The following is a 25000-nucleotide window of genomic DNA, read 5'->3' as shown; positions in this document are numbered from 1 at the left end:
CCTTATCATTCTAAACGGAGATAGAACCTTATCATTCTAAGCTCACGAATAGTGGAACCAGTCTGCTATCAGAGCTGCAAGTTCTAAATTATGTGATAAGCTAGTTGACCACTAGATCGTACAGATAAGAGAGATTATTTAAAACCCTCTATGTAAACCTAAAATACACACAAGGAATGCTGAATGATGGAGGTAGTAGAAATCAGAGGACAGGCTCATCGTAATGCAAGGAATGGATTAAGGAATGGACTCAAATGTGTGTTTGACACCAATCCTCGTTCCATAACGTGCATTTACAATGAGCCTGTCCTCCGATTTCTACCTCCACCAGCCTCCCCTGGTGTTCTACCTCCACCAGCCTCCCCTGGTGTTCTACCTCCCCCACCCTCCCCTGGTGTTCTACCTCCCCCAGCCTCCCCTGGTGTTCTACCTCCCCCAGCCTCCCCTGGTGTTCTACCTCCACCAGCCTCCCCTGGTGTTCTACCTCCCCCAGCCTCCCCTGGTGTTCTACCTCCCCCAGCCTCCCCTGGTGTTCTACCTCCCCCAGCCTCCCCTGGTGTTCTACCTCCCCCAGCCTCCCCTGGTGTTCTACCTCCCCCAGCCTCCCCTGGTGTTCTACCTCCCCCAGCCTCCCCTGGTGTTCTACCTCCCCCAGCCTCCCCTGGTGTTCTACCTCCCCCAGCCTCCCCTGGTGTTCTACCTCCACCAGCCTCCCCTGCTGTTCTACCTCCCCCAGCCTCCCCTGGTGTTCTACCTCCCCCAGCCTCCCCTGGTGTTCTACCTCCCCCAGCCTCCCCTGGTGTTCTACCTCCACCAGCCTCCCCTGGTGTTCTACCTCCCCCAGCCTCCCCTGGTGTTCTACCTCCCCCAGCCTCCCCTGGTGTTCTACCTCCCCCAGCCTCCCCTGGTGTTCTACCTCCCCCAGCCTCCCCTGGTGTTCTACCTCCCCCAGCCTCCCCTGGTGTTCTACCTCCCCCAGCCTCCCCTGGTGTTCTACCTCCCCCAGCCTCCCCTGGTGTTCTACCTCCCCCAGCCTCCCCTGGTGTTTTACCTCCACCAGCCTCCCCTGGTGTTCTACCTCCCCCAGCCTCCCCTGGTGTTCTACCTCCCCCAGCCTCCCCTGGTGTTCTACCTCCACCAGCCTCCCCTGGTGTTCTATTACCTCCACCAGCCTCCCCTGGTGTTCTACCTCCCCCAGCCTCCCCTGGTGTTCTACCTCCCCCAGCCTCCCCTGGTGTTCTACCTCCACCAGCCTCCCCCTGGTGTTCTACCTCCACCAGCCTCCCCTGGTGTTCTACCTCCCCCAGCCTCCCCTGATAGGGGGTGTGGTTCAGGAAGGGAGAGGAAGCAGAAGGGAAGTGGGAGATGGAGGATAGGAGAACAGAGCGATAGCTTAAAAATAGAAACGGTAAAAGATACCCCTCTAGTTAAAATAAGCAGTGGGGTCGCCAACAAAGCCGCCTGGCACAGGAACGGGCAGACTGAGAAATACGTCAGAGCAGCTAGGCTACTTGCTGTAGGTCGGCTCGCGGTTGGTTACTAATGGTATCAAACACATTCTACCTCCACCAGCCTCCCCTGATTGGCATGTGAGATTCAGATTCAGATTCAGATAACGTTTATTGCCATTATGCTTGACACATATAGGAATTTGCTTTGGCGTTACAGTAGGTGCGTTTATGCTTTTTTCACGTGTATACATGAACAAAAAACTAATGCAAAAAACAGGACAACACAGGACAGACAACAGAGTGGCCATCCCGAGGCAAGCAAACATCCATGTTTAAGATTGAAGAAGTGTGATCGTCATATTTAAAGTTTCTGTAATCCACATGACCAATAGAATTGTAATGTACACTTTCATTTCAAGGTGATGATGTCATAATAACAATGCCGTTTATCATGGGAGTGGTGCAGTAGGAGTAGGCACAGTGCTTCTCTACCAGACCAAGGAGTGGAACGCATAATTGGTGAAAATGGAAGCTTTTAAACAGCGGAAGGCATTCATTACCAAGCAGGATGTCCACCCAACACCCAATATGCACATGCTATACTTATACCCTGGTGGCATGTTGTCAACACACAAACATGAGGAAATAACACGACACCGGGACAGATTCCCCAGTTTGAACGTAGAGCCAAGAGAGGGAAACACACTCCCCTGTGCCGGGCAAGGCACACGCACACACGCGCACATGCACACGCACACTCACACACACCCACACACACACATATACAGACATGCACACACACACCCACACACCCACCCACACACACACATATATACAGACATGCACACACACACACACACACACACACGTGTACAAACACCCACACACCCACACACACACACACACCCACACACGCACACACTCCTCTCTGAGAGCCTGCCAGTGAGCGAGAGGAAGGCAGCTCAACAACTCTGCCTGGAGACCTGGAGGAATGGCCGCCTCATAAAACATGCATGGTGTGAAGCCGTCCGCCAGCACCTGGCACCAGGCGGGCTTGGGTTGCACCCGGGCCAGGCTCCACCCAGCGAGCCGACAGACAGACAGACAGACAGGCTGGAGGCTACAGAGGTTCCCCTGGTAGCCTGGAACTGAGCACCTGTATGGCAGGTAGGCTGGGAGCCTCTCCTCTGTGCATATTTAACATTAAAACATTCATGACCAGCTCAGTACAGCAGAGCACAGCGTGTTGACGTGAATGTGAATGTCAGAGTGATTGTGGATCCTGTAGCCTCTTGTGTGTGTGTGTGCGTGTGTGTGTGTGTGTGTATGTGTGTGTGTGTGTGTGTGTGTGTGTGTGTATGTGTGTGTGTGTGTGTGTGTGTGTGTGTGTGTGTGTGCGTGTGTGTGTGTGCTTGGTATGTGTGTGTGTGTGTGTGTGTGTGTGTGTGTGTGTGTGTGTGTGTGTTTGCGTGTGTGCGTGTGTGTGTGTGTGTGTGTGTGTGTGTGTGTGTGTGCGTGTGCGCGTGCGCGTGCGTGTGTGTTACCTGTGCGCATCCTGTAGCTCCCTCTGCTCCCTTCTGGCATCATACTCTTCATCCTGTAGGCCTCCTCTGGGTGGTTGAAGCGGAAGAACGCCGATTGGCCAAAACACAGCATACAGCCTGTCAATCACACAGACATAGAGGTTGAGAGGGGCTATAATACTGATGTGTCGTGAGCTTAGAATGATAAGGTTCTATCTCCGTTTAGGGCAGTTCAGAGATATTGAGCGTCAAAGTTTTTACATTCCATTATGTTTTGTGAGATGGAACCTTTGTATTTTATTCATTACTAACTCAAAAATGTCAACATTTAAAAAAATAACACCACACAGGCATTAATAAACACCTAATGGATCAGATTATGTAAAAAACTCAATTTTGACAAAAATTGAGATAGAACCTTATAATTCTAACGTCACAGTGTACTATAAGCAGTAGATATCCCTAAGGACAGGGGGCAGTGTTGGGGAAGCTTCTCTGAAAATGTATTTCACTAGATTATCCATTACCGGTACTTAGCAAGAAGAAGGAAGAGGAAGAAGTTGAATTACACTAAAGCGTTTCCCTTGAGGGAAAATTGTTTATCAAACTAAATCTTCTTTAAAAAAGTAGTTTACTACATCGAAGCTACTTCCTCCAGTCTGTTACTGAAATATGAGCCATATGTCCATGTGAAAGAAAGTGTGCGACTGAAATGGTCTGAAAACACTGGGAGTGAAAGAAAATAGTGAGGCGTAGCAAACTGTGGAGACTGAAGGCAGCGAGGGAAGAAATTAGGGAAATTGAAGTTCAAAGGCTTAATAATAATAGTTTAATTAGAATGTTTCATTTTGGAAAAATATAATGACAATAGCTTATTACACCGCCACAAACATATTTAACTACTGAAACACTACTGGGATTTCAATTTAGTTAAACTACAACCATGTTACTACAAAATGCGATTACACTGATATAATCACACGTAGTGGAAATAGTCCCACAAGATCAGTCTGTTCAAATTGCAACTGTCAGTTGTATTTTGTATTCAATTTAAAAATTAACTGAACTGGCCTCTGTTAAAAAAGTTAAGTGAACTTCATCCAATACAAGTCAATTCTGACAATGTTATAATCAGTGTAAGACTCTAGAATTCTACATTTCAGATCGAATCCGGATTATATTTTATATTAGTTCAAGTACATTGGAATACAAATGATTTCCAAAATAAAGAATAAAACAAACAAACAAACAATAAATCCACATGGTTAAGCTGTCCGAAAGGGAATAGGAGGAAGCAAAGCTTATTTGTCCCCATTCACACACTACAGTTACAGCAGCGCAGGTTTACAACACAAACAAACAACAAACAAACAAAAATCAGGCTCAATTTTGTCATTCAAATTCAAATACACACAATACAGGATACAAACTATCATACACTAGCTAATTTTAGCAAATGGCATGTCCTGTCTCTTCCATGTTGTATCTAGAAAGGATATCATTCTTATACATTCTTTTAAATTGCAGTTCATTAGTACACCTTTGGAGCTTTGGAATCCGAATTACCCACTTACAGGTCGTCAGGGTCACATAGTTGCACAGACTCTGAGAGCTCTATTTTCAGCCCTGCACTGGAAGTCCAAACACAGGACAGGCGTACTGGCAACTTGTGCCTCTGGTAACAGCCAGGTGTAAACACTATTGTGCTGTAGCGCTGTCTCACCTACGCCTATGCATGGGTGTGGAGCAGAGGTAAATAGAGGCATAGAGATAAAGAAAACGGCCTTGGAAATAGTACTAGACAGACAGACACAACCCCCACCAGTGTTCCGCATTTAGCCCTAAGTCCTCAAAGTGGAGTCTGAATAAAGACAGTGAATGTTAAGTCCCATGTTGAGTAAGAGCAGAATATGTAGACCACACCGTGAGTACCGTGACTGTGTGGTAGCAGTGAGCACTGCCTTGCTCAGAGAAAGTCAACACGGTACACAGATACAGTATGTACGAACCTTTGTCTGCACTGCCCACTGTGTTGTTGAATTCTCTCAAACATACTTTGGATGTACTGTTCAAATGGTTGTATTGTACTATGATTAAGGGGAAGGTCTTCCACCGGACCCCACATAAATACAGCTGATATAAAGTAAAGTATAGATGTTACGGTACATGTGGGAATACGGTACATGTGGGAAAACTAGGGTTAGGGTTAGGTGCTAGGGTGACTTGGTACATGCTGGCATGTCTAACCCTAACCCTAACCCTAACCCTAGCACCCTATCACCTAACCCTAACCCTAGTTTTCCCACATGTACCGTAACATATATACTGTACACTCTAACTGTCATCACCTAGCAACCACAGAACCTGTAGGTATTAAACCCTTATGGAAAGTTTTTGAAATCAGAGCACCAGTGTTGTGACGTACAGTGTGTACCTAGACGACCAGGTGCTCTTTTATTCTGTGTCCGGAGGAGAGAACGTACGTACGTGTGATGACCTCACAGGTTGCAACAGGACGGAGCGTGATTCCAGAGAGTGATTCCAATTGCCGTGGAAACAATCACACAACAGGGCAGTGACGTCAGTAGTGTCTGATCTGCTCCAAATAAGTTACACAACTGAACTAATTCAACATTATGTTGAAAGTGCCACATCAATAAGTCAATGTGACATAGGACCGATTGCCCTCTCTGATCATAGCCCTATTTACATGTCAGTGTGTCTCAATAGAAAGCCAAGGTCTACAATATGGAGGCTGAATTCAAGTATCCTGAATAACCCAGAGACAAGGGAGGCCATGAAGACTGAAATTAGAACATATCTTGAAATAAACGATAACGGGGAAGTGGCTCCGAATATGCTCTGGGATGCACTTAAAGCAGTAATGAGGGGTAACATCATCGCCACTACTTCACTTATAAAAAAACTTAGAGGACAAAGACTGCATGACCTGGAAATTAAATTAAAACATCTACAAAGACAACACAGTAACAATTTGGATAACAGGGTAAAACAAGAAATGAAAGACATAAGGAACGAGATTAATGAAATAGGCAATCAGGACATACAAAAAAAAACTATTATTTACAAAACAAAGATACTATGAAGTAGGTGGGAAATCATTGAAACTCTTATCATATAGACTAAGAAAACAACAAGCAGATAATGCAATCTATAAAATAAGGAACCCCGAATCCGGAGCGATAGAATGTAAGCTAGACAAAATTCAACAGAGTTTCGAAAAGTTCTATAAAACACTATATTCCCAACCACAAGTGGACAACAACCTACAGATTGAGTCATTCCTAGCCTCTCTTGATTTACCCTCTGTCACTAATGAACAAAATAAAGACTTGGTAGCCGAAATAACAATAGAGGAATTACAATCAGCAATTTCGAGATTGAAGGCAAACAAATCCCCGGGTTCAGATGGTTTCACTGCTGAATGGTACAGATCATTTAGAGAACAATTAGCTCCAACATTACTGAAGGCATTTAATTGGGTACTACAGAAAAGGGAAATTCCACCCTCGTGGAGGGAAGCAATAATTTCAGTCATACCGAAGGAAGGGAAAGACAAACTAGATTGTAATAGCTATCGCCCTATCAGTGTTCTCCAGCTCGATTATCGACTGTTTACATCAATACTATCCAGAAGAATAGATAGGATTCTACCTAAACTCATTCATTTAGATCAGACAGGATTCATTAGACAACGGCAAACACAAGACAACATTAGAAGGTCATTGCACATTATCAGACATATCACACAACACGGAATAGAGGCAGCTCTTGTAAGTTTGGACGCTGAGAAAGCTTTCGATTCAGTTAGTTGGACCTTTTTATACAAGGTACTATCGAGATTCGGCTTTCATGAGTCTATTATTGCAACTTTCCAAGCATTATATGATAGCCCATCCGCAAGGATCAAAATTAATGGTGCCCTATCGGGATCCTTCACTCTGGAACGTGGAACCAGGCAGGGATGTCCCGCTTCCCCACTCCTATTCAGCCTTTTTATTGAGCCTTTGAGCCAATGGATAAGGCAAAATGTTGAAATTAAGGGAATAGACATGGCAGCTGGTGAGCATAAACTTGGTCTTTTTGCGGATGACGTCCTGGTATATCTAACACAGCCCACACAGACAATCCCAAAATTGATGGGTTTATTAAAGGAATATGGGACACTTTCAGGTTACAAACTAAATATTCAGAAGACCCAGGTACTAACACTTAACTATGACCCACCCAACGATATTAGAGGGAAATATAACCTGAAATGGGATGCAGATTCAATCAAATACCTAGGTGTTAACCTGCCAAAAGATGTCTCAAAATTATCTGATCTTAATTATGGCCCTTTGAATGTAAAACTAAAATCAGATGTACTACGGTGGAGTCTCATTCCCTTCTTGAGTTTGAGCTCTAGGGTGGAGTCTGTTAAGATGAACATCCTACCAAGGTTACTGTATTTATTCCAGACTCTTCCAGTGGAGATACCTGCTAAGCAATTTATAGAATGGGACAAATTAATATCTAGATATTTATGGCAAGGGAAAAAACCCAGAATCAGATACAAAACTCTACAGTTAAGAAAAGAAAACGGGGGATTTGGCCTTCCTTGTTTACGAGAATACTATTGCGCAGCTCAATTAAGGCCTGTAGTGTGTTGGTGTACTCCATCATACTCTGCAAGATGGAAGGAAATTGAGAGTGCAATGACAGAAGGGGTTCAAATAGCAGCGATAGTTGCAGATAGTGAATTAATAAACAACATGACAAATAAAAATAATCCCTGGATTAACGTGGCTTTGAAGATTTGGCAGGAGACAGTAAAACTGTGTGGTATAAAGGACTCACTTAAAATGCTAAGATGGTGTGCATATGACACGGACTTCCCTCCAAACAAAACAGATGCTAGATTTAAAGTCTGGGTTGGAAAAGGCCTTTCGAACTATTTAACTTTTGTCCACAAGGGGGCATTCCATAGCTTTGAATCGCTACAGAGAAAACATGGTTTGGAACAAAATGATTTCTATAGGTATCTCCAGGTCCGACACCATTTCAATCAGAATTTAGGGGGAGTATCAGAAGAGGGGGTAACAGGAATTATGGAAGTATTTACATCAGCAAGCAAATCATTGATATGCAACAAGGTGGTATCTAGACTATACAATGGCTTCCGCCAGATCAATCTCAAAACAGTCAATACAATATATATTAAAGAGAAATGGGAGAAAGAGGGTAATTTTACTATTTCTGGGGAGGATTGGGACAGATTATGTAAACTACAATGGGAAACGACATGCTCAAATACGTGGCGAGAATTTAGTTGGAAAAACCTTACAAGGTTTTTTATCACCCCCCTACAAAAACGACATCAGGGGACGGGTGTAGCGTGTTGGAGATCCTGTGGACTGAATGAAGCCAATCACTACCATGTATTCTGGGAATGCCCAAATCTAGTCCCATTTTGGCGGGAGATACACAATAATCTGGAAGCTATTTTTGAAATTAACATCCCCTTCAAATGTGACACCTTATACCTGGGAAACATCTCATTCGAAAATTGGGACAATAACGACAGAAAATTGATATTGATACTTCTGGTAGCAAGTAAAAAGGCTATCACAAGAAAATGGTTAAAGCCAGACGTACCCACAGTGGATGAATGGATAGATATAATTCATGATATATATGTAATGGAAAAGATGTCATACTCCCTTAGAATTCAGGTAGAAAAATTCTATCGGATCTGGACGAAATGGACTGGATATGTTAAACCTGTAAGGTCAGATTTCTGTTGAATTGTTAAAAGAACATGAGAGGGTGATGTAATTGTGTTTATTTTCTTGAATCATTTTCTATTCTAATCTATCATATGTAAGATGAAAGCTCCCAAAGTTCACTCGCTATTGTTTTTCTTTTTTCTTTGTTTGTTTTTGTTTTCGTTTTGTCTTGTCTTTACTTTACTTAATATAAAAAAAGAAAAAAAGACTTTGGTCATAGGAACTGAGTTGATTGTGATATGTTGAATGTAATGACGATTGTTGTAACCAATGACCATTGACAATAAAAAGAAAATTTCAAAAAAAAAAGAAAGTGCCACATCAGCGAAATATCTGTCTATCTCTCTCTCTCTCTGTGTGTTGGTCTCTCTCCATGTCCCCCTTCCTGTCTCTTCCATGTCTCTCTCTTTCTATGTCTCTTTCCCTGTCTCTCTCCCTGTCTCTCACTCTCTCTCTCCTCCCTGTCTCTCTCTGTCTCTCTCCCTGTCTTTCCCTCTCCATGTTTCTCTCCCTGTCTCTCTCTGTCTCTCTCCCTGTCTCTCTCTCTCTCCTCCCTGTCTCTCTGTCTCTCTCCCTGTCTCTCTCTCTGTCTCTCTCCCTGTCTCTCTCTGTCTCTCTCCCTGTCTCTCTCTCTGTCTCTCTCCCTGTCTCTCTCTGTCACTCTCTGTCTCTCTCCTTCTATCTGTCTCTTTCCATGTCACTCTCTGTCTCTCTCCCTCTCTCTCTCCTCCATCTCTCTCTCTCCCTGTCTTTCCCTCTCCATGTTTCTCTCCCTGTCTCTCTCCCCTTCTCTCTCTGTTACTCTCCCTCTCCCTGTCTTTCTCAATTTGTCTTTCTCTGTCTCTCTCCCTGTCCCTCTCTTTCTCACTGTCTCTCTCCCTGTCTCTCTCTCTTTCTATCCCTCCCCCACTCTCTCTCCCTGTCTCTCATCCTGTCACTCTCTCTCTCTCTCTCTGTCTCTCCATCTCTCTCTCTGTCTCTCTCTGTCTCTCTCTCTAGTTTCTCCTGGTGAAGAAGAGGGTTGTATTTGTCAGACCTGAGTCACTTCCAGAGAGAACACAGTCATAGCTAAGGCCTGCAACAACATGATCCATGGATGATCCATGAGTGCTAGTGTGTGCGTGTGTGTGTGTGTGTGTGTGTGTGCTAGTGTGTGTGCGTGTGTGTGTGTCTCACGCCAAGCCTAGGCACACCCTTCAAATGACATGCCCGGAGGCTACAGATACCACACACTCAGCTTCATAACTCACTGGCATCTCACAGCAAACAGCAAACAGCAAACAGCCAGACTGTCTGGATCCAATAGAGTCATAGACAGTTGCACAACACAATTTATCAGTATTCGTGAAATGAATTTCCTGCTTCATTATGATTATTATACACAACAGCAGTAACAATTGGCAATACACCAGAACAGCAGAACATCCCGCAGCCTGCGAGACTGTATAGGTCAGTACACAGCAAGCTAACAAGCTGTCAGACTACAGGGAGCTTGGAAAGAACAAGTACCTTGTTACCTCTCAGTTCCAAACAAGGTGGCTGAATAAAAGGAGCAGGTTGGAGATGTGAGAGCTTCTTCTTTCGTTGTTAAAACCCAACGCACGTCTGAGTTGAGGAGCCTTCACCACCGTGGCCTCAGGGGACTTCAACACAGTTAGCTGTCAGGCTACGCTACTACAGCCTAATTAACCGCAGCCGGAGTAAAACTCATCTGAAGTGTTGGCAGGCAGGCAGAGGAGGCAGACAGACAGACAGAGAGTGTTCGGCCTGGTTAAGCGCCTGTTTGATCTTCATGGAAGGAGATGGATCTCTTTCCGCCACACACACACACACACACACACACACGCACACACACACACACACGCACACACACACACACACACACACACGGCTCATGTTTCTCCTCGGTTTCTTCAACCCCCTGAGGGAGGGACCCTGACCACAGACCTCCGCCGTCAGAAGACCTTATCCGATACTCAGATGCCCTGCTTGTGTTTGTGTGTGTGCGTGTGTGCATGTGTGTGTGTATGTGCATTATAGGGTGTGCGTGTATGTGCATTATAGGGTGTGCGTGTGTGTAAGCAGGTGTGTGCTTTCTGTGTCTAGGTATTCTCATGCAAGAGTGGGCATAAGAGCACACACTGCAAGCCCCGTTTCCTCCACAGCTGATCTCTGACAAGAGAGGCCATCGGCGTTCAGACAGGCAGGATGAGTCAGCGAAATAAACAAAGAGCACTCTCTATGTCCTTCTCTCTCTCTCTCTCTCTCTCTCTTTCACAACACTATGCACTCATCAGCCATCAACTACTAGGAGTGGATAAACAGAATGGGACTTGGGACACCCACAGACAGTCATCAAACTGAGTCTTTCTCAAATACTTTTTCTCAAAGATAATTTCTTTTTCCAGTGAGGGAACGGATTCACACATCAAATAAATGTTTTCTACCATGTGACCCCAGGGGGGCTCCGTAGGGTTCTTCAGAGGTCCCTTATAATTTGAGGAAGCCTTTCTTGTTCTCGGTAGAAGCCTTTGAGAAGAGCTTCTACAGTACATGAAACCCAAAAGGGTTCTTCAAAGCGTTCTCCTCACACAGGGGACAGATAAAGAACCCTTGTTGAGTGTATTGACAGCCAGGGCCTTTGTCCATAAACCCCACGCCATACAGAAATGACTCCCTCCCTCTCTGGAGACCTGTTAGGCCTCATCACGTCAGACATTACGGCGCTACTTATCCTGATGGATTCCTTCGCGTCAGGAAACGTTGTATGAGACTTAATATGGATTTATGGACTGCAGGGACGTGTGAAGCTTTCTACAGTTATGTCCCTCGATGACACTCAAACAGATGAGTAGGTATAACTGGGCCTATGTATCATGTATGGTCAGATGGGAGAATTTTCCTGACTTGACGTCATAAATTATACTGAGTATACATGCCTGTTTAATGAGCTTACTCCCCTGGACACCAGGGGAGACTGGTGAAGGTAGAAATCAGAGGACGGGCTCATTGTGATGTCATGGAGCGGAATGGGGAATGGGATCAAATCGATATCAATCACACACGTGTTTGATTACCATTCCGTATTCCGTGCCATGCGTTACAATGAGCCCATCCTCAGAATTCTATCTCCACCGACCTCCTGTGTGACACGTTAGGGATGAGCACACCGCAGTACTAATGAATTGTTTTCCTAATGAACCATCCTTCATAATAACAAATGGCTATTTGGTTCGTCGCTCTAACTAGTGAGATCCCTGTGCAAAGCAGCCATGTGCTGTAATTGATTAACTGTTGTCAGTTGAAGACCTTGATAAAGGATCTGCCGTCAGAGGAAAGGACATGTTTTAATTGATTATATTGTGTCAATTGATTTTGTAATTGATTTGTAATTAATGAATTGTCTTGTGCGTGTGATTTAAATGTACATTTAGGATGTGTTTCATGATTGTTTGGAAGGCGGGGCTCCTCTGAAGAAGAGACCTGGGTCTCAGTAGGACCTCGTCCTCGCCTAAAATAAAGGTTTCATAAAACATTGAAATAAAATAAACAATGTATATTAATCATGTTGCTGCTAGCTACTGCACTAGGGGGTAGAGGGGTAGAATAATTGGCCAACAGACAAATATAATGTATGTAAGATAACAACACATTTAGAATGTAATATATAAAAACATACATTTTCTGTGGGAATATAATAATGAAAAAGAAATAGGTTGAGGCATCCAACGTTACAGTATCACAGACATTCTACGTGTATACTATATTGCTGCACCCTGCAGTCAGGATCTGAAAACCTCCCTGATATAATCCAGATAATTCTGCTTTATTAGTAATAGTCTAGTCCACCAATACCTGAGTCCTTCTCTTCTATTTAAACCCACATGAGGTGGCCTCCCTCCCTCCCTCCCTCCCTCCCTCCTTCCTTCCCTCCCTCCCTCCCTCCCTCTCTCCCTCTCTCCCTCCCTCCCTCCTTCCTTCCCTGTCTGGCCTCCTCCCTCCTTCCCTGTCTGGCCTCCTCCCTCCCCCCCTCCCTCTCTCCCTCCTCCCACCCTCCCTCCCTCCTTCCCTCCTTCCCTCCCTCCCTCCCTCCCACTCTCTCCCTCCCTCTCTCTCCCTCCCTCCCTCCCTCTCTCCTTCCCTCCCTCCCTCCCTCCTCCCTCCCCCCTCCCTCCCTCCCTGTCTGTCCTCCTCCCTCCCTCCCTCCCTCCATCCCTCCCTCCCTCCCTGGCCTCCCTCCCTCCCTCCCTGTCTGTCCTCCTCCCTCCCTCCCTCCATCCCTCCCTGTCTGTCCTCCTCCCTCCCTCCCTCCCTCCATCCCTCCCTCCCTCCCTGGCCTCCCTCCCTCCCTCCCTCCCTGTCTGTCCTCCTCCCTCCCTCCCTGTCTGTCCTCCTCCCTCCCTCCCTCCATCCCTCCCTCCCTCCCTCCCTCCCTGGCCTCCCTCCCTCCTCCCTCCCACTCCCTCTCTCCCTCCCTCCCACACCCTCTCTCCCTCCCTCCCACTCCCTCTCTCCCTCCCTCCCACACCCTCTCTCCCTCTCTCCCACACCCTCCCTCCCTCCCTGGCCTCCCTCCCTCCCTCCCTCCAGGGGTTTCCCTTCCTTATCTCCAGACGACCAGAGCTGATACAAGACGAGAGCTGCAGGGGAAACAACCTTAGTTCCTCTGCTAACCAGCCCAGAGGAAAGTTCTAATCTGTACGTGGAGATGATGACTAACCCAGAGCTGTGTAACTTAACCTCGCCCAGCTCCTTTGGTGGTCTGTGGAAGTTCCCATGGAGGTCCTTCAGACCAAGGGTCACATTCCACCTTGTCTGTCCCCCCATCCCTCTAGGGTGGTTAATGATAGAAGGAGACTCCCCGGGGGAGGGGGGGTGTGGGGTCCACCGCTGGGTGCTGGTAGGCAAACTGGTTAGTAGTCGCTCTATGAGTAGAGGGCTGCAAGGGAATTTTCCTAGCTACACAGTGTACAGGTTTACAGGTTTTTACTTTTGCCTGCTTGCGGCTCTGTCAGTATGTGAAGCGCATTGAGTTGCATCTTGTAAGAAATGCGCTATACAAATAAAGTTTGATTTGATTTGATTTGAGACCAGTGGAGGAGGATGAAGGCAAAAATCGGAGGATGGGCTCATTATTACACGAGGAACGGGATAAGGAATGGTGTCAAACACACGCTTGACGAATGAATGAATGAATGAATGAATGAATGAATGGTTTAATGACCACACGACCAAGGTCGATGGAATTTGTTGTCGGTACAGATGGAAAACGCTCAATACCGCAGTGTCAATTACATCAAACATCCACACATCACACATGACTATGACATCACAATGGACCTTATTCCATCTCAGGCATCACAATGAGCCAGACAGTCCTTCGATTTCTACCTCCACCAGCCTCCCCTGGAGAAGGCAGACAGACAGACAGACAGAGTACTCAGCCTCTGGGTGAGAGGGTTTAACCCTTGGTGATCATGTTTCCTTCCTTATATCAGGGATGGTCAATCTAGAACCTGCAGAGCCAGTATGGTGACAGGCCTTTGCTCCCACCAAGCACTAACACACACAAATCAACTTCTTGAAATAAACTTCCTAATTCAATTACATCATAGTGTTCAAATCAGACCTACAATTAATTGAATTATGTGTATTGCGATTCAGTTGAGGCCAAAGCCTGCAGCCATACTAGCTCTTCTCACAGAGTTGTTGTCTACCCCTGTCCGAGTATGGGCTTCTCCACTAATGCTGTGAAGTGCGTTTCTAAATCTGAAGAACCCCTTCACCCCCTGGACTAAGCATTCTAGAATTCCAACAAAAGACCCAGACTGAGTTTAGCAGAAGCCCCCATCAGCACCCCCCACCCCCCCCCTGACATGCATACAGCCTCCCCTACCCCCTAACCATCTCCCCTGTCCCTACCACCCCCCCTCCCTCCCTGTTCGTTAACTCTGTGTTCTATGTGCCCATGTTATCTGTTGCTTGTTGTTTCTGTGTTTTCCGTTTCTCCCATATTGTCAGCGTCTTTGAGCCTGGGAAAAGCGCTATATAGGCTACATTTAATGAATTATTATTATTATTATTATTATTACTACTATCTCTGCACCTTCTCCTCCACCACAGAGACTGTTCTACCAGCCTCCTCACCTCGAAACACCCTTCCAGTTAAATATGACTCAGTGTCATTTCAGTAATTAGAATTCATATGAAGTCACTTAGAGAGAGGACAGGCGTCGCTGGCAAATGAGAGAGAGAGTTCAGAGCAGGCGATAAATCTGAGCTGTTGTTCTACGGAGTGAGGCTGGGAGAGTGGGAGAGGGGGAGAGGGGGAGAGTGGGAGAGTGGGAGAGGGGTGGGAGAGTGGGGGAGAGGGGGAGAGGGGGAGAGGGGTGGGAGAGGGAGAGGGGGAGAGGGGGAGAGGGGTGGGAGAGGGAGAGGGGGAGAAGGGGGAGAGTGGGAGGGGGAGAGTGGGAGGGGGAGAGTGGGAGAGGGAGAGTGGGAGAGGGGGAGAGAGGGAGAGGGGTGGGAGAGGGGGAGAGGGGGAGAGTGGGAGAGGGGGAGAGTGAGAGAGGGGGAGAGGGGTGGGAGGGAGAGGGGGGGAGAGGGGGAGAGTGGGAGAGTGGGAGAGGGGTTCTAAGTAGAGAGGAAGAACAGGGGGAGGAGGCGACACCACAGCCAAGAGCCTCATGCAGTACTTGCAGTTAATCAGCCAGATTGATTCTCTTGATGCTGTGATGTCAGAGTTCTTTTTTAACACTGCAGTAACGGTTTGACTCGCCATGGTCGCTCTCATTACACTGAGTGCACTCTAGGAAACGCTCCAAACTGCATCTTTCATATGGAGGGAGGGAGGGGTGGGTGGGTGAGTGGGTGCGGGCGGGGGGATGGTTGGGGGGATTTTGGGGAGGGGTGGGTAGATGGGCGATGGTACCCCATCAGAGTTACCTTAGAACAACCATGTCCATGTTTCTATTCTATGTCTCTACACCATGAAATAGAATCATACTTGATTAACCAGGAAGCGACTTACAAGTCAAATATATGAAAAAAAGTCAAAGTATTAGGCTAATCGTGATATAAAAAAAATAATCTGAAAAATCTGTTTTCCATATAAGGTTGACAGAGATGATTGGCCCTAGACATCTACTGCCCCTCAGCACTGCGTCTCCTGAAGACACCCGCTTTCCCCTCTACTGTGTCCCTAAAAACTTCTATTGCCCCCTTGTACTGTTTCTCTGTTTCTCCAGTGTCAAAAAAATTTATTAAAAAATACATAGGTTTAGAAGAAGGTGATAGAAGAAGGTTTTTCCTTCTATCAATGGCCCCGGGCCTGAGCTGGATTACTCTTCCTGCTACGACTGGTGGATTGATGATTCACTTGCTTAGTATTCAAATGTATTGATTGTAAGTCGCTTTGGAATAAGGCGTCTGCTAAACGCCAAAAATGTAAAATGTAAAATGTAAATGTAAATGTAGACACAATGGGTTTTTGACATTCAACGACATTCAATAGAGCACAGAGGACAACCACCAAAAAACACTGGCAGGGATTCAGTTCTCTGGCTGATTATGTACCTATTGTTAGGCAAGGATTAACCACATCAAAACCGTAGGAGATGTTCTTTCAGGACAAACTGCTAGGCCTATATACAGTATTCTATATAATAACCATATAGGATTTCCTTTGTTTACCAGGTAGGCTTGTACATGATCGTATTAAAGCAAAGCAACAACATGGAACCGGGGAGGCTGGAGGAGGTAGAGAACGGGAGACGGGCTAATTGTAATTCATGGAATGGAATGAGGAATGGAATCAAACATGTGTTTGTATGTAGCCCCCCTGGGGTCACATGGTAGAAAAAAATTATTTGATGTGTGAATCCGTTCCCTCGATTTAGTAAATCCGTTCCCTCGGTTTAGTAATCCGTTAGGGTTAGGGTTAGGGTTAGGCCCTACGAGCCAGAACGATCGCAAGGATTCTACCCTAACCCTAACCCTAATCCTTGCGATCGTTCTGGCTCGTAGGGCCTAACCCTAACCCTAACGGATTACTAAACCGAGAGAATTAATTACTAAACCGAGGGAACGGATTCACACATCAAATATTTGTTTTCTACCATGTGACCCCAGGGGGGCTCCGTATGTTTGTATGTAGCTGGAATAGACCCTGGAAAGTGATCCAATAGGACCATTCAAACCAATCACATTCAATACCAAATTATGCCGTGGGGGTATTGTGGCATTTACAGTAATCAAGATTAGCCAACATCAATTAACACCCCCCCCCCAAAAAAAATTTCTATTGACCCAGTGTACCCATACAAATAGAACTCAATCAACAGAGTTCTGATTCTGAATTCTGATTCCACACGGCCTGATTCCACTATGCCTGTACTAAGTCTACGTCAGTCACAAGATCCACTGATTAAGATCGAAGGAACTCGAAGTGGATAGAGAGAATACTTGAATTATGCACGCATGAGCACATGTATGAATGCACAGGGATCAGCAGAGAACATTCAGTTGGTTCTGTCCAGCCTCCTGCCTCCTGACTGACCCCACATCTCTGAGTAATTCGGTTTGTTAAGTCTGACGTCAAACGTGACGTTTAGCAATTTCCGGGTCCAAACCAGAAATTCCCCGCACCAGAGTACCAGTGTACTACAGCGGTAGAATGACAGTTCAATCGTTTTTTAGACTGGGATCTATTCATACAACAAGGGACACAGCACTTTCCTGTTTTTCCCATATTTGTCAGCGTCTTTGAGCCTCGGAAAAGCGCTATACAAATATAATGAATTATTATTATTACTGAGGCATTTCGAAGACAGTCTATAAGTGTTTGTCAACTCCAGAATTTAACAATAAATAATTGTTTATTTACACTTTATTAACTTTACAGTGGTATTTAACATGAATGTCACACGATTGAATGGTTATTACATGTAATAACATAGTAATAACCTAGGAATGACTCTTCCTTCTTTGGAATAACGTTGAAAGAAAAAAACACACAACTACCCCATATTCTCTTAGAGCAACATTCCCCATCCGTGAACAATTAGTTTACCATTACTTGAGGTTTCAGGGTTGGATAATTTCACGTTTTCTTTTACTGGTCAATAAAATCCCAACGGCAGACAGTAAAGCAGGGCGTGAGAGGGCGGCAGACGTGTCTAGGAGAGCCACAGACAAAGGGATGCCCAGAGGTATGCAGGACAGTTGCCATGGCGTGGTCGTGTTTTACTGCAGTTTGGAAAGGCCAGAGAGAGTAAAACAGCTCACCAGTTAATCACTCAGTGATGTGATGTAAGGCCGGGCCGAGGCAGACCACGTCATCTAACCACGGAGGAAGACTGGAGTGAATTCTTCTGCATCATTTAAATTCCCTGAATCAGTCTGGAGGAGTTGTCTCCGTCGAAACCGTCGGTTTGGTGCCGTAATTTGAACACCCACTGTACATGTTGTTTGTGTTTACATGCCTGTGTTTAATGCTTATTGTTGTTTTGTGGCATCTCATGTAATTGTGGTTTTAATTGTGGGTTTAAGTGGTTTGTTTTTAACATGTTTTATCTTTCAACCCTCCCCTTTCCCCTTACGAGGCAGGCCGGCATTGGAAATAAGAATGTTGTTCTTAATCGTCTCGCCTGGTAAAATAAAGGTTAAATAAATGTCTTAGCTAAACCTGCCGATACTCCCTAAAAAATACACTTATTAGACCAATTATTATCTGGCCGTCAGATCGTGCCTACTATTGTTGAGTGTCCCGGGCTAGGAGACATCCACTGCAGAATCACATTGCAGAAAATGGAGAAACACTAGGAGATGGGTGGAGGCTGGTGGAGGTAGACATCAGAGGACAGACTTTTTGTAATTCATGGAATGAGGAAGGGTCAAGTGTGTTTGATACCATTCCTCATTCTGTTCCATGCATCACAATGAGCCTGTCCTCCGATTTTTGCCTCCACCAGCCTCCCCCTGCCAGAGACATGACATGACCAGGATTCACAGCACAACCGCAGGCGTCCCTGTGAGAACATCTCCTGAGACCACTTTCTATTTTCAGCAGCATACAGTAACTGAGTTCAACCCATCTGGCAACATAAATACACTAGAAGCATGATGTCACTCAGACTCCTACTTTATGACCCATAGCCTAAATTGCATATAAAAGCCAGTCACAACTCACAAACCAAAAACAGTCAATAGAATGGGATAAACATTCATGATAAGACAATGAGTATTTTTGAAAGACCAAGCGTCAAACAGCATATAGGCTATATCTTTCAAAGAAATGTATCCCTTAAGTCACCCCGATATACTGCCACATATAACCACTAAGGGTGGTTCACTCTCATATATTTTCATTATCAGTTTCATAACATTTATCACACAGATCCCAGAATGCAATATCCTGAAAACTGTCAGCTAGGCTACTTCCAGAGAGAGAGAGGCAGGACAGCAGCAACAGATGCTTGACACAGTTGACACTCTCCCTCTCCTCTCCTTTTGTCAAACAACTGAAGACACAATAGCCCTACTACTGACCATGTCACTGAGACAGATGGCCATGCGGGCTACAGGGGGAGGCTGGCGGAGGTAGAAATCGGAGGACGGGCTCATTGTAATGCAATGGCACAGAATGCGGGAACGATATCAAACACATGTGTCGTTTAAGCATCACAATGAGCCTGTAGTCCTACGATTGTCTGCCTCCACCACCACCGGTCTCCCCTGGTGGGATATGTCTCTGTGTCTGTCGGTAGACCTTCAGCTGGCCATGTGACCGCCTGACCGACACGGCTCGGAGTTCACAGGTCAAGCATGTGTAGAGGGGTACAGGAGGGGGGGGGGGGGGAAGGAGGGGAGGAATCTCAGAACATCCTCATGCTTGTTTGTAGAGTAGAGTGGGTTAGTGTGTGTGTGTGTGTGTGTGTGTGTGTGTGTGTGTGTGTGTGTGTGTGTGTGTGTGTGTCAGTGGGTTGGCGACCACTGACTGAACTCTGTGTTACTCAACATCCTCCACACACAATAGGGTCAACGCAACGTGTCAGTCAGACATGACAGACCTCGGTAAGGGGTGACTCAGTCGATTGTGATATAACCAGCAGCCACTATCGCCTGGAAAACAGTCAGCTTAAGTTGTCTCCCTCTCCAGCTAAAGACTAGGCTTTAGCCTCTAGGCGGGCTAGAACAGGCTACTCTGTCTCTGGGCTTGAATCCAGACTTCTTTCACATAGTCACCTGATGGCTGCATAAGGGTACTAGATTGTGATCTAGACAGGGGTTAATAACAGCATGGTTAGGTCACATTGACTGACCAGGAATAGAAGTGAAACCGTATACAGGCACGGGGTGACCATGCCAGAGAGGGGAATCTCTATGTGCTCTGTCATCCTGGAGGATTTGGCTGAGGGAGGTTTTAGACGTGTATGTTTTGCTGCTGTTGCTGCTGTTGCTGCTGCCTATAAATTGATCTCACGTGTAGGGGCCACACACACACACACACACACACACACACACACACACAGACACAGACACAGACACAGACACAGACACAGACACAGACACAGACACAGACACAGACACAGACACAGACACAGACACAGACACAGACACACGCACAGACACACACACACACGCACGCGCACGCACACGCACACACACACACACACACACACACACACACACACACACACACACAGGGGAGGTTCCCTAGGTAGAGTGATGACCGAATATTATATTGGGTGTTTTTTTGTTGTTGTTGCAGAAATCAATGTGGGAACAAGACAAGTGTCCTGTAGTCAGAAAATCAATCAACATCTATAGAGATTGAATGAAATCGTGATTGAAATAAACCGCTAGAAGGCACATGGATGCTTCACAAAACGTCAAAGCAAGTCAAGTGTCAATGTCATTCATAAATAAATGAGTAGTAAGAAATATGATAACATAACATTTAATGTAGGTTAGTTTCAGTTACAAGTGCTACAATGTTGTCTAATGTCTACATAGAACCAGCAACAACCGACAATATCAATGTTTAGGCGGTGTTACACTATCGACACGTTGATTAAATAAATAAAAAATCACCTTTAATGTAGGACAACAATTGAACATTGTTACACAACATTACGTGAGTTTAGAATGATAAGGTTCTATCTCCGTTTAGAATGAGAAGGTTCTATCTCCGTTTAGAATGATAAGGTTCTATCTCCGTTTAGGATGATAAGGTTCTATCTCCGTTTAGAATTATAAGGTTCTATCTCCGTTTAGAATGATAAGGTTCTATCTCCGTTTAGAATGATAAGGTTCTATCTCCGTTTAGGGCAGTTCAGAGATATTGAGCGTCAAAGTTTGTACATTCCATTATGTTTTGTGAGATGGAACCTTTGTATTTTATTAATTACTAACTCAAAAATGTCAACATTTTAAAAATAACACCACACAGGCATTAATAAACACCTAATGGATCCGATTATGTAAAAAAAAAAAAAAAAAAATGGAGATAGAACCTTATAAATCTAACGCCACGATTATCCTACTGTACCGAACGGATTGAGTCCGTGTTATGAACACAACAAATTGTGATAAGCCAGCTTTTAGATTCAGATTTAGACTTTATCTTGGATTTATCAGATTCACTCTTTAGTTATATAAAAAAAGAAATGCCATTGATTCACTGGTCTAAAATAAAAACTTACACACTTACTTTAAATCCTATGAATGAACCTCTCTCTCTCTCTCTCTCTCTCTCTCTCTCCCTGCGCGGAGATCATCGCAGCTGCGCCTTTTCAGAGCCACGTGTTTTTATCTTCGTGTTTTTTACGGTAATGTGGTAATGTCTTGTCCTGACGAGTCCTTTGTTATGATAATACACAAATCACTATTATTCAACAAGCCTTTTCACAAACCTTATACTGAAATATCCACCTGCCTCTCTCTTAAGCACCGCTTAGAATAGTTCATGGTAGTTTCTCCAGATGGGGTAAAATCCGAAATCCGTTTCAGGCGAAATGTGGTACAGTATTTTGTAGGTTGACAGTTATGCGCTCCTGTATTTCTCCATTGTTCCCTTGAACGCAGCCAGACGCACTGTCCCTCTTGTTTTATCAGGAGCGCGGAGAGAGAGAGAGAATGGCTTATTTGCTCCTAAATTGCGGGTAGGTGGTTTGAGTTGAACAGCTGTCTCTGTCTCTGTCTCTGACACTGTGCTCAAAGTGATCTCCACCCCCGGAGAGAGAGAAAGAAAAGGGACGGTGAGAGTAAAAGGGGGGGAGAGATTGAGAGCGGGGGGGGGGGGGGGGGGGGGGGGGGTGTAACACATAGCCCTTGTGAGTTGTGCAATTCAAGAGGTGTCTGATTCTGAATCACAATTCATTTCTTACATCTCAGTCATACCTTAGAATAATTGTGGTGGGGTAGGGATTTAGAGTAATATAAGGTAGACAAGCATGATCCAATGCTGATAAAGGAGGGGGTAAATTCTGTTGTTTTTCTTTCTGATTAAGTCATACGACACTCAACACCGGAATTGAACTCTGTTGAAATTGTCCTTCAATGATTTTCTTTCTTTTTTTTGTAAAGCACCTTGAATTGCCTTTGTGTATGAAAAGTGCTATATAAATAAATGTCACTTCACTTCACTTGAAGGGATCCATAGACTAGTGTTTCCATTTTATTCCAACAGGTATTGAAATGCCAACTCATAGATTAACCTGCTCCCTCCACAGAGCTCTGCCATAGCCTATGAGTGCGTTTATACTAGTTGGTGGGTCTTGGGACTTGTTGGAATGAATTGCACTTTGCATTGGCTTTTTCACCACAATGGATTCTCTCCTGCTCCCTCCCGCAATAACCATCACATGACCTTTCACCCCTCCTCAGGGGTGATGGGGGGTGTGTTAGGGTGAGAGTGGGGTGGGTATAAATAGCCACGTGCCTGCTCAGATTACCCAGCAGAGAGCCCAGGTTGGGGGGCCACAAGAGAGACAGCCTCTGTCATCACCTGACCCAGACTAGAGTTGTATACTAGACGCAGACAGACCGCTCGCTAGCCCTCACCTGTCTGTCTGAGGTGGATATACCGACGCTGTCAAACCTGGTTTATGGTTTAGAACAACCGGGGGTTGCTGGGATTCTAGTGTCGTCGACTCGAGTTTCGTACTCCAGCCAGTTCTGCGTGGCAACCACGACTGTGTTAGCAAGCTGAGCAAAAGCCCATCAGCCACTATACAGTAGATACTTTCACAGGGGTTGCTTTATTTTCAACCTTGGCTCTACAGCAGAGGAGGCTGGTGGCGGTGGAAAGCAATTGCAATGAGCTCGTCCTCCGAGTTCTACCTCTACCAGCCTCAACTGTTATACAGTTCTACCTCTACCAGCCTCAACTGTTATACAGTTCTACCTCTACCAGCCTCAACTGTTATACAGTTAGGAAGTGGTTGGTGGGGTGTTATACACATCAATACATTTACCCTTCCAGGATGTCACATGTCAGTGTGCATGTGCACGGTTTAGCTTACTGTGGGGAACCCTTTACCAACATCCCCTAGGATCCTCCAGCCTTGATCGATCAATGTATAAAAAAGCACACGTGTGCATTTACTGAATGGATTTCATGACACTAAAACGTCTGTACTGCACACGGCGGTGCTGGTTAAACAACTGCAAATAGGTATCGATTCATGTCTTAATTGCATTGCATACATGTGCATTGGTTAGCCTGAGATTAGTTCTCAATTAGTCTCAATTGCAATCGATATTGTTTGTTTGCAAGCAATGGTCAGCCCCCAAACTCCTGCCTGATCATTTGAGAACTCTTCCATCTCTGTGTTAGTTGACTAGCGACGTGTCACTGATTTTCAACAACGCGGAAATGTATTAACATTCTTCGAAAAAAAAGTCTGATCATTACATCGGATCCCGACATGAGGACCAAAGCATTAGACCGTGTCACATATATCTGTTTGTTTGTCAACACGCTTCATTCCAAGTCAACTTGTTTCTCCTCCCCTCAGCAGCAACTCAGAAGGCAACTTATGACGCTTTTCCATTGACCAGACCGGCTCGCATTTGTATCCTACCCGTACCGTACTTTCAGAAACGCTTCTCCATTATTCACAACAGACCTGGACTGACTCACTTTAATAAGTGCCGCTATACAGCTCAACCGGGGGGGGGAAATGCGACAAGAATTATGTCAAAATGTGAGAGGAGTGGCCTGGGGTGGTCCAGTGGTCTAGCACCGTGGTCTACAGTGCACACATATTCCCATGTCGGCATGGGTTCCACTCCGACCCATGCCCCCTGCTGACATGCCCTCTCTCCCTTCTTCTCCTTACTTTCCTGTCTGTCTTCACTGTATCTGTCCAATAAAATAACAAATATGAGTGGGACTGCCCCACTCGAGAGGAAGTCGACCCCAGAACCCTACCTTGAGACAGGCGGGTGGGCTGGGAGACAGAGAGTCCGTCGATGGCACAGGGGTTTCCACAGGGGTGCAGGGTGATGACGCCAGCCCTGTTCTCTATGTAGCAGTGCTGGGCAGCCACTCCAGGACCCTGGAGGTTGATGTCCATCGCCCCATGGCCAAGCGTGGTCTGACCTGGCGGTGGAGCGACACAGGAACGCACAGGAGAAAGAAGAAAGACTTAACGAGTTAATGTTGGAACTGAGTTAGAGAGGCATTCCTCAAAGACAAGTTTATCTAATCGTGTTGCATTTCAAGGGGTTAGGGGTAGAGGTACGTTTGACATTTCTAGCAGAGTGAGTCATTCAGCATCAGCCGCTTTTATCCAAAGCGAGTACCGGTACATTTGTTTAAGTAAGTGAATCAACTGTACGTCAGTCATCATAGGTACAACCTTTGATAAGAACAAGTGAGAGCCAGTGTGGGTATTTTTAAGGTTTTAAAAAAAGATTGTGGTAATGTAGGGTGTAAGGGTGTGCCGCCATTGGTGTGTGAATGTGTGTGTGAATGGGTGAATGAGGCCGTTGTAAAAGCTATGTTTAGACTTTTAACTATTGTGATGATGTGACTTTAATTCAAGATGAATGAGCCTTTTGTTACTGCAGGTCATAACAGTGAGTGATTGTTAGGTCGTCTTATCTAAATCTTATAGAATGTTGTGAATAAGGGGTAAACAAACAAATAAATAAATAAATAAAGCCGGGATGCTCAACTCTGAAGTTAGTTTCAATTAATGTGTCTTTGTGAAGAGGACTGACGCTGAAA

The 25000-nt window shown here is 45.4% G+C and overlaps 1 protein-coding gene across 1 annotated transcript in view; it reads right to left on the bottom strand.

Annotated features, from left to right (window-relative positions):
• Window positions 1-25000, bottom strand: part of phldb1b (pleckstrin homology-like domain, family B, member 1b) — a gene marked incomplete at its 5' end in the record, with an annotated part of 82344 nt that overhangs the window by 50909 nt on the left and 6435 nt on the right. The window contains 2 exons of the mRNA XM_080549196.1: window positions 2996-3112; window positions 24200-24370. Of these exons, the coding sequence (XP_080405322.1) occupies window positions 2996-3112; window positions 24200-24370 (288 nt within the window). The remainder of the gene's footprint in view (window positions 1-2995; window positions 3113-24199; window positions 24371-25000) is intronic.

The sequence above is a fragment of the Nansenia antarctica genome (assembly GCF_963989245.1).
Source record: "Nansenia antarctica genome assembly, chromosome: 19".
NCBI classification, from domain to species: Eukaryota; Metazoa; Chordata; class Actinopteri; order Argentiniformes; family Microstomatidae; genus Nansenia; species Nansenia antarctica.
The sequence above is the reverse complement of the archived record's forward strand: the minus strand, read 5'-3'. Positions and strand labels throughout refer to the sequence as shown.